At 51.5% G+C, this 14,343-nt stretch overlaps 2 protein-coding genes across 2 annotated transcripts in view; both read left to right on the forward strand.

Annotated features, from left to right (window-relative positions):
- Positions 1-14,343, forward strand: part of UPF1 (UPF1 RNA helicase and ATPase) — a 222,477-nt gene that overhangs the window by 22,509 nt on the left and 185,625 nt on the right. The window lies entirely within an intron of this gene.
- The window catches only part of KLHL26 (kelch like family member 26), a 28,644-nt gene continuing 18,727 nt past the window's right edge, over positions 4,427-14,343 (forward strand). The window contains exon 1 of the mRNA XM_059160576.1: positions 4,427-4,563. Within this exon, the coding sequence (XP_059016559.1) occupies positions 4,487-4,563 (77 nt within the window). The 5' untranslated portion in view covers positions 4,427-4,486. The remainder of the gene's footprint in view (positions 4,564-14,343) is intronic.

Consider the following 14,343-nt stretch of genomic DNA (forward strand, 5'->3'; position numbering starts at 1 on the left):
TAAATAAATAAATAAATAAATAAATAAAATCTTAAAAAAATAGATTTTAAAAAATGCATAGAGACAGAAAGCAAACTGATGGTTCTCAGGGGCTGGGGGTGGTGGATGGGGATTGACTGCCCCTGGGGACAATGGGACTATAAATTTTTTTTTTTTAATTTTGTTTGTTGGGGCACCTGGGTGGCTCAGTGCATTAAGCCTCTGCCTTTGGTTCAGGTCATGATCTCAGGGTCCTGGGATCTAGTCCCTCATCACAGGGAGCCTGCTTCCCCGCCCCCTCTCTGCCTGCCTCTCTGCTTACTAGTGATCTCTCTCTGTCAAATAAATAAATAGAATCTTTAAAAAGAAAAAGATTGTATTTATTTATTTGACAGAGAGAAAGACTACAAGCAGGGGGAGTGGCAGGCAATAGGAGAGGGAGAAGCAGGTTTCCCGCTGAGGAGGGAGCCTGACGTGGGGGTTGTTCCCAGGACCCCAGGATCATGACCTGAGCTGAAGGCAGATGCTTAGCCAATTGAGCCACCAGGCACCCCTCAATTTTATTTCATTTTAATTTAATTTAATTTTTAAAAAGATTTATTTATTTATTTATTTGAGAGAGAGGGAGAGAGAGAGAACGTTGGGGGGCAGAGGGAAAGAATCTCGAGCAGACTCTGTACCAAGTGCAGAGCCCAAAGTGGGGCACGATCCCGCACCCTGAGATCTTGATTGGAGTTGCAATCAAGAGTCTTAACTGACTGAGTTCTTCTTATTTTTCAATTTTATATTTATTTATTTATTTATTTATTTGACAGACAGAGATCACAAGTAGGCAGAGAGGCAGCAGAGAGAGAGGAGGAAGCAGGCTCTCTGCTCCACAGAGTGGGGCTCGATCCCAGGACCCCGATATCATGACCTGAGCTGAAGACAGAGGCTTTAACCCACTGAGCCACCCAGAAGCCCCATATTTTTCAATTTTAAACAAAGGAAAACTGAAATGCCATGCATTTATGGGGAAAAAATCAAGCAGTGGTTGGGACAGAGAGTGGGCGTGGGAGGGGAAAAGTACTGAGAGCCGCCATGAACTTGGCGCTTACCACCTGAGCTGCCCTGAGTGCCCTATGTTTACTTCATCCTGGCCTTGCTCTGTCCTACAGGGATACTTTCAACATGTGGAAACTGAGGTATAAAAAACTATAAGGTATATTTTATAAGGTATAAAAAGCATCCTGCCCAAGGACTTGAGGCTTGCACGAAGCGCGTGCCAAACAAAGGGTAATAGCAAAGATAGCGGGCGTTTGGGGCGCCTGGGTGGCTCAGTGGGTTAAGCCTCTGCCTTTGGCTCAGGTCATGATCTCAGGGTCTTTTTTTTTTTTTTTTTTTTTTTTTTAAAGATTTTATTTATTTATTTGACAGAGAGAAATTACAAGTAGATGGAGAGGCAGGCAGAGAGAGAGAGGGGGAAGCAGGCTTCCCGCTGAGCAGAGAGCCCGATGCGGGACTCGATCCCAGGACCCTGAGATCATGACCCGAGCCGAAGGCAGCGGCTTAACCCACTGAGCCACCCAGGCGCCCCTGATCTCAGGGTCTTGAGATGGAGTCCCACATTGGGCTCTCTGCTCAGGTAGGAGCCTGCTTTCCTTTCGTTCTTTCTCTGCCTGCCTCTCTGCCTACTTGTGATCTCTGTCTGTCAAATAAATAAATAAAATCTTAAAAAAAAAAAAGATAGCAGGCGTTTGTCTTGTTGACTGTCTTGTTGACAGAGAAGCAAAAGGAGGTGCTGGAAGCATCAGCAGCTTTTTGTGAGGTTTCTCAGTGGGGAAGGGCAGACAGGGCACATGCTGGCCCCAGTGCAGGGCTAAGGGAAAACAAGGCATCCCCCAACTTCCAGGCCTCCATTTCCTCCTCTGTAACACCTGGGGGTTACAAGGAGGCCTCTGAACTCTGACCTGGGGCTACAAGGCCCACAGCTGGTGTGGAGCGGGGGAGCAGGTGGCGAGGCCCCCGCCTCTGGGAGAACAATGCCAGCTGCGGGCCAGATGGCGGCCAGACCTGTGGACGCTGTCTGCTGTGTCCCGCTTCCAAGCTCTGCCAGACCACGGGTCAGCATTCTTGGAGGAGGGTGTGCAGTAACCTCCATGGGCCCTCCTGGTCCCCTAACCTGCCTGTGTCCCATCCCAGATATGACAGCCACCAATCAGGCTTCAGTCTAGAACCCTGGGGGAGGTCCCCCGCCTCGCTCTGCCTCACCCTCATATCCCATCTGCTGCATCTCCTGTTGGCTTCACCTGCAAAGTATATCCCAGCTAAGACCACCCTCTCCCTGGCCACTACCTTGGGATGAGCCCCATCACTTGGCCTGAATATTTGCCTTCTAAGTAACATCCCTAATTCAAGATATTACCCCTGACTGTTGGTGTTGGTTACACCCCTCTGCTCATAAGCTCCCTCCCCGTACTCTTCATTTCGTGCAGGGGAAATGCTTCCATGGTGGTCCACAAGGTCCTCTGTGACCTGGAGCATACCACTCATCCCTACCCACCCCATCTTCTCCCCTTTCCCTCTCCCTCAATTTTCCCCTGCTAGGCAACACTCCAGACATGCTCCTGCCTCAGGGCCTTCGCACAGGCTGTCCTGTGCCATGTGATCTTGGAATACCTAGTAGGTCCCTTGCACTATGCATCTGCAGCATGCTACATGTAAGCACACAGCCAGGGGCCCAGGGAACCTCTCCTTGCTTATCTTCAGCCGTATGTCTGTGTGTCTGACATGTGGGGCGGATCTTGGTGTTTATGAAGTGTGAGTGCATATGGATGCCATTGACTGCAGCTGTATGTGTGGCAGGCGTGTGAGCTGTAGTTCTCCGCTGAGCGGAGTTTGATGCCTGCATGGGGTTCATTTGGAACAAAGGCTCAAGTGCCAACCTCGGGTGGGCAAGGGTGTGTGTGCAGAGCTTGCCAGAACTTGAGCTGCTCACGCATGCACAATTCAGCATTTATAGAGTGCTTATTGTGTGCTGGAGAAATCAGCGGGACCCCTCAGCACCTGATATCTGTCAACTTGCACGATGTCAACTCCTGAGCATTTAACACAAGCAATTGAGTATCTACTGTGTACCCACCTGATCCTTTGTGGCAGATGGATCAGTTGAGTCTGGTTCTAGCTGCAGGAGCCCACCCAGGCAGCCTCCTTGCTTCCTCCTTGCCCCATGCATGTCTAACCCTCTCTCCTAGCACTGATTGCAGGGAAAACTCTGAGCTTCATTTGGACACCTGGACCCTGCTCAAGGCTGCACGAAGGGAGGGTCTTCCAACTCAGAAGGTGTAAGTATAAATGGGCACAGGGCCGGAGAGAGGATCCTGGGAACTTGGACCCTTCTAGGATGGAGATTTCAGGCTTTCAGTGGATTGGGGGTGGGGAGTGGGAAATGTCCTTGAAAGGCTCTGGAAGCTTTACAAAGCACTTGCTGGCCCTGGGCTCCATGGGGTCTGGAGTGGGGAGCAATGAAAGAAGGAAGGGGAGGAAAAAAGAAGGAGGGAGAACAAAGAGAAAAAGGAAGGATATAGACGCACAAACTTAAGCATTGGCTGAAGATTGGGTAATTGGGGAACTGGAATTTGGGGAGTTCAAGGCCATTGGGTCTGGTGGTGTGGGCTTTGGGGGTGTAAGTATGGGTATGAAGGGCCTGTAGGCAAGAATTTGGGGGATTGGGAGTTATGATTGGAGTAGAGGATGGGGGAGATAATCTGAGGGGAGGGGTTTGGGGGTGTGAAAACCAGAATTGTGGATGAAGCAGGAGGCTTGGGGATCTAAGGGCAGATGACTAGGGTCTGAAGGTAGAGGTTTTTGGGTTTGAGGGTGGAGGTTCTGGGAGGGTAGATCAGGGGACGGTTGGGACCCAAAGCCCGGTTGGAAGTCTGAGGCCTGAGCAAGGGATGAATTCCCACATCTGAGGGAGGTCTTGGGGAGTGAGTGGTCATGGAGGGGAAGGGAAAGTTATCAGAGCTCTAGGATCCGTTTCTTCTTGTTCCTCCCATCTCGGCCTTGCCCCTCCCCCTTCGTAGAATAGACTCCTCCCAGACCTGCTGCACTTCACCTTCGAGCCCGCCCTTACTTTCTGAGCCCCCTCCCAGGTCCCATCAACCCCTCACAACTCGCCTTTGCCCCGCCCCTGCCCGGAGTAGGCCCCGCCGCCTAGATAACGCCCCGCCCCTCATCAAGAGTCCGCCCTCCATCCAGGCCCCGCCCCCTCCCTCAATTGAGCGGGCCCCTGCCTTCACAGTTCCCGCCCATCCGCAGACTCCACCCTTCTCCGCCCAGCTCCACCTCTCTTTAGGCCAGGCCCCATCCCGAGCCCAGGGCCCCGCCCCCTGCAGAGCCGACCCGGTGCCGCCCCGCCCCCCCCCCCGCGTCTCTGTCTCCCGGGCCGGCGCGCGCGGCTCCCGTCACTTGAACGCGCGGCGGTGGCGGCGGCGGCGGCGGCAGCGGCTGCGGCGGCGGCGGGAAGATGGCGGAGTCCGGTGGCGGCGGTGGCGCTGGTGGCGGCGGCTTCGGCACGGGCCCGGGCCCCGAGCGCCCGAGCAGGTGAGACCCGTCCGCAGGGTGGGCCGGCACCTGCCCCGGGGCCAGGGTGACGTGTGGGGAGTCCTGGGGGTCGTGAGTACTGAGGAGCCATCTGGGCCGGCTCGAGGGTCTTTACGGGGGATTGCGGGCTTTAGGGGGTCATGGAGTACTGGGGGTACCGAGGGCTGCTGAAGGGCAGCTGAAGGCGGGCTGGGGACCCCAGGACCTCGAGGTATCTGCATGCGGCCCTAGGGGTTCGAGGAGGCATTGAGGAGCATGGAAGTCTGAAGGGAAAGCCATGGACTCCTGACTGATGGGACCATAGGGGAACTGGGGATGGCAAGGGATCTGGGAGGCAGAGAGGGCCTGAGGAGGGGGCCATGGGCCGTCTTGAGCTTGTTGAGGCTGTCTTGAGGACTCTAAAGGAGGAGATTGATGGAAGCTTGAGGGGCTGAGGCCTAAGGCTTCCTGGAGTGTGCTGTAGGACCCTGCCCTGAAGTGTCTAAAGGTGGTCCTGTGGGCATGCCTAGGGGTTCTGTGGAAGGCTGGAGGTAGGGCCTCAAGCGAATCTGAGGGCCTGAAAGAGGCCTTAAAGGGCCTAGGAAAACCTGAAAGGGGAGGCTGAGGTTGCTGCCCAGGGGTCCCAATGAGTCCTTTTGGTCAGGGAAGCATCTGGACTTCCCGGGGTCCTAAGTGCCTAGTGGGTCTTGGAGAACGTGTGGTTGATGAGAAAACCCTGAAAGTCTAAGGAGAGTCCATCCTTGGTGCTCTGGTCTCCCATCCCCATGGGGTTCAAGCTAAAGGACTTAAAGCAAGGTCTGGCCCACAAACCAAGGGGGCAGAATTCACCCCCTTTGGTCAAAGGGAAGCTCCCTTTTCCTTTGCCCAAGTCCAGAGACGGGTTGCTTGAACCCCAGAATTGGTGTAAAAATTGAAGGTGTTGATATGCATTGTTATGGCTTTTCAGAGGGGAGGAACATCTCCCTTAGGTAGCACAATCTCCCTCTTCTCACAGGGCCAGCATGGCCCAAATCCTCCCATCCCGGCCTCCCAGGAAAGCCTGCCACCTTCGATTGGCCAAAGAGGAAATCTGGGCTCTTCCTTGATGGTGAGCTTATGGGAACAAATAATTCCAGTGTGAAAAGCGAGGAAGTTGTTTACTACTTTTGTCCTGTGGAGGCATTTCTTATTGTGGAGACTTGGGCTGGTACAGGCCTGAAAGACCTGATGGCTTGAGGCATGATTTGGGCTTTAGAGGCCTACAGTGGGGAGTGAGGAGAGATCAGAAGATTTTAAGACATTCAGAGGGTAGATTTGGCAGGGCTTGTTGACCAGGCCTGAGGTGACATGTAATGAACAGATAGAAGGGGACAGCTAACCCCAGGTCCCTGCCTTGGGCCCTGGGATGGGATAGTCTGGGGGCAACAGCAGGGTATAACTTATTACATACCATATAAGTCACTTATTTTAGCTGAGCATTTGATTGAGTTTTAATTAATTTATGGCATTATGTACCCTTTAAAACAATCCAATTTTTTGAGAAGGTTTCCATCACCCCAAAGAGTTCTCTCAAGTCCCTTGCAGTCAACCCCCAGCCCTCAGACACACCCTGATCTGCTTTTGCTCTCTAGTTTTGCCTTTTTAGAAATTTTATATGCCGGCAACCCTACAATATGTGGGTTCTTATGTCTGGCTTCTTCCCCTCAACTGAATGGTTTTGGAAGTGCATCTAGGTTGTCACAAGTATCAGAAGTGTTTTTCTTTTTCATTGCTGTAGAGTATTCCATTGTGCGGGTGGACAGTTTGCTTATTCATTTACTGGTTAGTGGACATTTGGGTTTCCATTTTGACAATACAAATAAAGTCCCTGCGAACATCCAGATATGTGTTTTTTTATTCTCTTGGGTAAATACCTAGGAGTGGACTGACTGGGTCCTATGGTAGATTAGGTTTAGCTTTTTAAGAAACTGCCAAGCTGTTTTCCAGAGTGACTGTACTATTTGGACTTCTACCAGCAAATGTACAGGAGTTCCAGTTGCACTGCGTTCTCATCTACACTTGATGTAGCCAGTCTTTAATTTTAGCCATTTTAGTATATACTGGTATCTTATTTTGGTTTCAGTTTCTATCTCCCTAATAAGTAATGATGTTAGATACTTTTTCATGGGCTCATTGTCTATTCATATCTTTGGTAAAGTGTCTTTTCAAAGCTTTTGCCCATTTTCTAATTGAGTTGTCTTCTTATTGTTGACTTTTTTTTTTTTTTTTTTTTTAAATAGATTTTATTTATTTTATTTGACAGAGAGAGATGACAAGCAGGCAGAGAGGCAGGCAGAGACAGAGTGGGAAACAGGCTCCCTGCTGAGCAGAGAGCCCGATGTGGGGCTCGATCCCAGGACACTGAGATCATGACCTGAGCCGAAGGCAGCGGCTTAATCCACTGAGCCACCCAGGCGCCCCTTATTGTTGACTTTTAAGAATTCTTTATATATTCTGGCTACAAGTCCTTTATCAGATATATGATTCGCAAACATTTTCTCCCAGTCTGGCTCCTCTATCTTTCTTTCATTCATTCATTCATTTTCTTTCTTTCTTTCTTTCTTTCTTTCTTTCTTTCTTTTTAGAGATTTTATTTATTTATTTATTTTTTGTCAGAGAGACAGAGAATGAGAGAGGGAGAGAGAGCATGAGAAGGGGGAGGGTCAGAGGGAGAAGCAGGGAGCCCGATGCGGGACTCCATCCCAGGACTCCAGGATCATGACTTGAGCCGAAGGCAGTTGCTCAACCAACGGAGCCACACAGGCACCCCTCATTCATTTTCACTCATTTTCTTAGTGATATCTTTCACAGGGCAAAATTTTGTCATTTTGATGAAGGGCAAGTTTATCAGTGTTCTTCCCTTATGGATTATACTTTTAGGGTCATATCTAAGAATAGTTTCTTTTTTTTAATTTTATTTTAAGCAGGCTCTGTGCCTGGCATGGAGCCCAGCATGGGGCTTGAACTCATGACCCTGAGATCAAGACCTGAGCTGAGATCAAGAGTTGGATGCCTAACTGACTGAGCCACCCAGGCATCCCCTAAGAAATCTTTTCTAAATGGAAGCACTTTTAAAAAATAAATATTTTATTTATTTATTTATTTTTCTTCGGAGATTGTATTTATTTATTTATTTATTTGACAGAGAGAAATCACAAGTAGATGGAGAGGCAGACAGAGAGAGACAGAGGGAAGCAGGCTCCCCGCTGAGCAGAGAGCCCGACGCGGGACTCGATCCCAGCACCCTGAGATCATGACCCGAGCCAAAGGCAGCGGCTTCAACCACTGAGCCACCCAGGCGCCCCTATTTATTTATTTTTAAGATTTTATTTATTTATTTGACAGACAGAGATCACAAGTAGGCAGAGAGGCAGGCAGAGAGAGAGGAAGGGAAGCAGGCTCCCTGCTGAGCAAAGAGTTTGATGCGGGGTTCAATCCCAGGACCCTGGGATCATGACCTGAGCCAAAGGCAGACACTTACTTAACCAACCGAGCCACCCAGGTGACCTGGAGGCACTTTCCCCCACTTCTGAGATTCCCATTTGTCCCCCTCCATCCATCCTAGTGAAAAATTACAGTTGTCCGGAGCAACTGATAGGAGAGGAGCTCTTATCCCTGTGGTGCTTGAGTGGGGCAAAGGGCAAGAATCCCTTAAATGGTGAGATGGATCATGTGGGAAGAGGAGCAGGTTTTTTTTTTGTTGTGGTGGTTTGTTTGTTTTTTAAGATTTTATTTATTTATTTGAAAGAGAGAAGACAAGAAGGCAGAGAGGCAGGCAGAGAGAGAGGGGGAAGCAGGCTCCCCACCAAGCAGAGAGCCCAATGCGGGCCTCGATCCCAGGACCCCGAGACCATGACCTGAGCTGAAGGCAGATGCTCAACCCACTGAGCCACCCAGGCACCCCAAGAGGATCAGGTTTTGAGGGGGATTGTGGCACACAATATTTTGCCAAGGATCCCTTGAGATATAGAAGCCCTTGTAACGTTCTTTGATTCCTTCCTTCATTTATTCCAGAGGGGCCAGCAAGGCCTGGTGTATCACTTGCCCATGCCTCATTTCTCTTCATCCTTCCACACTCCCGGGTCCTGGCGTCTCAGAGCCATCTGCCTGACCACCGAGCTCAGTTAGCTCCCAGAATGCTTTTCCTGGTCACCTTGGATTGTTCGGTAAAATTTATATAGCATAAAACTCACCTATTAAAACTGAACAATTCCGTGACATTTAGTATGTTCACGATGTTGAGCAACTATCCCATCTGTCTAGTTCCAGAACATTTCCACCACTCCAAAAGAAAATTCTGTACCTATTGGCAATCATTCCCCATTCCTCCTACCTCAGCACCCTACAGCCATTCATCTCATTTCTGTCTCTATAAATGTACTTGTTTCATAAATGGAATCATACAATATGTGACCTTCTGTGTCTGGCTTCTTCACTTCGTATGTTTTCAGGGTTCATCCGCACTGGAGTGTGCATCAGTACTCCATTCCTCTTTAGGACTGTGTGATACCTCACTGTGTGGACAGACCACATTTTGTTTAACCATTTGACCAGCAGGTGGACATTTAGGTTGGTTCCACCTTTTGGCTATTTGGATAGTGCTCCTGTCACCACGCATGTTCCAGTTTTTGTTGGAACACTTTTTTTTTTTTAAGATTTTATTTATTTATTTGCGAGAGAGAGAGAACACAAGCTGGGGGAGCGGGAGAGGGAGAAGCAGGCTACCTGCTGAGCAGAAAGCCCGATGCGGGGCTCGATCCCAGGACCCTGAGATCATGACCTGAGCCGAAGGCAGAGGCTTAACCCACTGAGCCACCCGGGTGCCCCTTTTGTCGGAACACTTGTGTTCAGTTTCTTGGGGTATGTATCAGGAGTGGAGTCGTTGGGTCATATGGCTGTTGTGTGTCCTTGATCATGTTCTCTCAACCCAGTGCTCCTTGGTGTGTTTATTAGTGGAAATGCTAATCTGCCTCATGCTGTCATGTGCCTGGAGCAAGGGTTGCACAGACGAAGTAAATGTTCAAGAAATATGGCTGGAGGTGGGGAGGGAAAGAGAAAGGGATGGATGAAAGGGGTGTGGAAAAGCTCTCTAGGGCTTGCAGTCTGGCGGGTAGGATGTCCCTTCTGTGGGATTCGGTCAGTCCTTTGCCTTTTCAGGGAGACTTGGGGGGTTGCGGAAGACTGGGGGAGGCTGGCCTTATCCATGAGGTTGGTTTTGCAGTCTGCCAGGAAGCGTCTGCATCTGCCTTTTTGTCCCATGAAGGGCTTTGTCATTTGGCCAGGGATGGGGGCGGTTCCTGTCTTCCCCTTGGCCTTTCCAACGGTCCCACAACTCAAGAAACTGTCCTCAGGAGGGACTGAGTTCCTCCATCCCCCACCGCCCCCAGCGTTATATAACTTGTTTGTTCCAACTTCACTTTTCTGCAACCAAGGGGGAAAAAAAGAAAGAGAAAAGCTTATTCTCCTTCCTTCCCATCTCGAGGGATCAACAAAAAACTCATTGCCTAGTAGAGATGGTTGTTAATAACCAGGCCGAAGCTTCCGGATGGTGGGAGTGTGGCTGTCTCAGCCGAGGGCTTGCAGAGGGGAGGCGGGGTCCTAGCTGTAGGCTCACTCACAAGAAAGACACTTGTTCTCTAGTGGCCCCCTGCCCAGCTCCACCTCAGGCCTTCCACAAGGGTCCAGGCTCAGGAGGGAAGACAAGTTTATGGCCATGTTGGGGGTTGAGTGGTGTGGCGGGGGGAAATGGAGGAACTCTCCTGGGAGTTGGATGTCCCCAGCTAAATTCGTCACTGTGAGGTACCTGGATGGCTGAGTTCCAGAGGCTTCTTGCCACAGAGGCTTTTCAGATGTTGGGTTATTGGCATCCTCACTCCTCAGCCCATCTTCCTGAAAGGTGTCTGGAGGGGGCACAGTCTCGCTGACTCATGCAGCTCCCGGGGGTTGAGACGAAGGCATCGGGTGAGCGATGTGCTTGCCACAGGTGTTTCATGGGCAGTTAGGGCCCACAGTGTGAGTGGGTTCAGCACAGTTCAGCGAGGCAACTATCTGCTTCTGGCTTGGTGATCTTTACTTGTTTAAACTTTCTTAACAAGCCCTCTCTGGCAGTGTCCTAGATTGTAGCCACTCAGCCCTGAGGCCCTGGAAGAGTCCAGTCCCCCAAACCTTGTATGAAAGATTGGGGGACCTTTTGGCCTTCTGAGAAGGTTCTTGTTCCTTTGGCTTTGTCCTCTTTTCAGCCAGGAGGGAGGTATAGGGGTTTGACCCTGCAGAGATGGGGCCTCAGCTCATCCTCTTGAGAATTCTGGGAGATTTGGTGATAGCAGGTGCCTTATCAGACCCACCTGTGTCTGTGGCCCCTCCTCTGGCGAGCAGGGCCACCCCACATACTCACTGTGCACCTTGGGCATGTCTGCAACTCTCTGCACCTCAGACTGCTCATCTGGGAAGTGGGACCATAGGCCCACTGGGCAGGGTAGCTGGGATAAAGGAAGCTAGGACCAGGGTGTAAATGTTAATGCAGAAGTGGCTGAGTTAGCCTGCAGTCCTGTGTGCCGCGCCCGCCTGGGGCCTGACGGGGCTGCCGGCTCTTGTTGGCAGGTCTTGCCTGTGAGTCAGTGTGGTAGGTGGGGAGAAAGAGAAAGTTGGTGTATTAGTCCATTCTGGCTGTGGAATACCCAAGACCAGGTGGCTTATAAACAACAGAAACATGTTTCTCAAAGTTCTGGAGGCTAGGAATTCCAAGATCGAGGCACCGGCAGGTTTGGTGTCTGGTGAAGCCACTTTCCAGTTCAGCGATTCCTGTTTCTTCAGTGTATCCTCACCGGGTCGAAGAGGTAAGGGGGCACTCTGCGAGTCCTCCTCCCCCTTTTAAAAAAGACTTTAAAGATTATTTTTTTTTTTTTAAGTAATCTCTACACTCAATGTGGGGCTCGAGCTTATAAGCCTGAGATCAAGAGTCACATTCTTGGGGCACCTGAGTGGCTCAGCCATTAAGCATCTGCCTTTGGCTCAGGTCATGATCCCAGGATCCTGGGATCAAGTCCTGCATTGGGCTCCCTGCTCCTTGGGAAGCCTGCTTCTCCCTTTCTCACTCCCCTCGCTTGTGTTCCCTCTCTCACTGTGTCTTTCTCTGTCAAATAAATAAAATCTTTTTTTTTATTTTATAGATTTTATTTATTTATTGGACAAAGAGATCACAAGTAGGCAAGAAGCAGGCAGAGAGAGAGGAGGAAGCAGGCTCCCTGCTGAGCAGAGAGCCCGATGCAGGGCTGGATCCCAGCACCCTGGGATCATGACCCAAGCTGAAGGCAGAGGTTTAACCCACTGAGCCACCCAGGTGCCCCAAATAAATAAAATCTTAAAAAAAAAAAAGGGTCATATGCTCTACCAACTGAGCCAGCAGGCACCCCAGGGTCCCCATTATAAGGGCACTGATCCCATTGATGGCTCCACCGTCATTACCCAATCACTTCCCAAAGCACCCCCCTCGGCCATCTTAGTACCATCACTTTGGGGGTTCGATTTTAACATATGAATTTCATGCAGTTGGGAGGATGGTGGCTCCGTTACTGGGTGGTCATGAGAGAGGGTCAGTGGCAGGGGCGGGAGGAGAATGGAACATTCCGGTCCAGGCTGCTTCTGCAACGGATGGCTCCGTGCAGGCCTGGCACCTGGCAGCAGAGCAGAGCGCAGCTCTGTGGGTCTCTGCAGAGTATTGGGATGGGGGCAGCTGAGTCTGAGGCAAGCTGTGGGGAGTGTTGGGCTGGAGGCGCTAGAGGGCTGGGCCAGGAAGCTCAGCTCCTCCTCAGGGAGAGAGGCGCCCCTTTCCTCACCTTCTCGCCAGCAGGGCCTTGCGAGCTCATGATGTGCAGTTGCTCTGCAGACTGCTCACTTCGCCCTGATTGTGGAGCATTTGTCTCACAGCTGGACCGCTTCCACCTGGTAGCTGCGACTCCCCTGGGGCACGGCCTTCTTGTCGTCGGCCATTGGGGTGGAAAGGTTTTATTAGCCTCCGCTATCATAGTGCCATCTCCAGGGAGCCCACGCCGTGTGTCATCCCGCTTTTCTTCACGCCAGTTATTTTTTATTGCTGATCCGCATGGGAGAGCTTAGTGAGACCAGGTCGGAGGTTTGTGCTCGCATACCCCCACCACCCCAGATGCTTTAAAAGTGGGGCTTTCTCTGCATTCCTGCCCTTTGGTCTTAGGACATGTTGCAGACTTGGACTTGAAGGCCCCAGAGAAAGGTGGGAGGGGTAAGGGGACGGGGAGGAAGGACCCAGATAGAAACAATTCATCAACGGAGGTGACTTCTGGCATCCCTGGCTCCTTTCTCTTGTGGTCAGGACTCATTTGACAGCTTTCTCTTCCGCTGGTGATCATCGCATGGTTCGTGTACACCTGCTGCTGTGCTTGGTGCTGGGCATGTGGGCCCCCAGGACAGTCCGGCCTTGCCCACGTGGGACATGCCAGCAGGGTTAGCAAGACAGTTGTGCAGTCATTTCTCCATGCTTGCCATAAATGATCCTGAGGCCAAGTGGGAGGTTCCTACCTTTTCTGGGAGGTTCTGAGAGCCTCCTCATGAATGAGGTTGAGCTGAGTCTGAGGGTTCATGTCATCAGCTTAGGGGGAAGTGGGTCATGAGGAAGTAGATTATTTCCTGGGTATAGGCAAGTGGCATGTGTAGGTACTGAAGGAGGAGCAACCTGGCTTTTCAGGGGTCATGAGGGCAAAGAGGAGCTGGAAGAGGTGGGAAGGAGGAGGCTGGGAGCCGGAGTGGGGGGTGTAAAATTTGAATGGGGGCAGGGACCTGGGTCAGAAGAATCCCTCTTTCAAGAGATAAGGGGGCCCAGGCCTAGGTGGGAGTTGTAGAGATGGTAAGATAGGCATGAGTTTTGGGGAAGATTCAAAACTGAACTCATGCCATGTGCTGATCACCGGGTCACTGGCTTTCAGGTTTCCTCCAGGGACGGAGGAGTGAGTGCTGGGGAAGAACTCATCCAGCAGGGAGGCAGGCAGGAGGGAGGATGAGGCCCCACTTGCCTGTGGCTGTGTTGCCTGTGAGCACCCAGCGGAGATGGGAGGCAGAGGTGGACATCTGGCCTGGAAGGCTTGAGGGCTTGTCTCTACTCTGGAAAGCCCTTGTGCCTCTTCTTGCTCAAAGGCCTCAGGTCTTCCAGCGAGCAGCTCCTGATCCCCGGAACGTCCCTTCTTCTGAGAAGAGGCTTTGGCCTAGACTGAGCCAGCCTGGGAGGTCTCCCCTGTTACAGTTTTGCTGCCCTGCTCTGAGCTTTGCCTGGAGAGCGCTCACCACACTACTATCTCCTCCCCTCACCTGCTGGCGCATCGTGCTGGTTCCACCTTTGAGCCACATCCCCGTCTGGTCCCTTCTTGCATCTCTTCCTCATCCCTGCTCTGAGCCACCATTGGCTCTTGCCCTCTAACTGCTGCCCCACACTCTGGCCAGTGAGCGGGTCCTTCCCAAGATAGGTATCAGACCACATCACTCTGCCTGCCACCTGCCAGGGGACAGGGTGGTTCTTCACTCTCAGAACAAATTTTACTTCTCCATGTGACCCCCGCTCCCACCCTCATAGTGAGACCCTGCCCACCCGTGGGGCCCTCCGTGTTTCCACAGCCCTGCTGTTCTCCCAGCAGCACTCCTCCGGCACCCCTCCTGGAGGTTTGACCTGGCTCTTCCTTGGCTGGAGTGTCCTCTGTCCCAGTGCTTTGCACAGCTCCACCGTTGCCTCCTCGGGGC

This window comes from Mustela lutreola, chromosome 2, assembly GCF_030435805.1.
Source record: "Mustela lutreola isolate mMusLut2 chromosome 2, mMusLut2.pri, whole genome shotgun sequence".
In the NCBI taxonomy this organism is placed as follows: Eukaryota; Metazoa; Chordata; class Mammalia; order Carnivora; family Mustelidae; genus Mustela; species Mustela lutreola.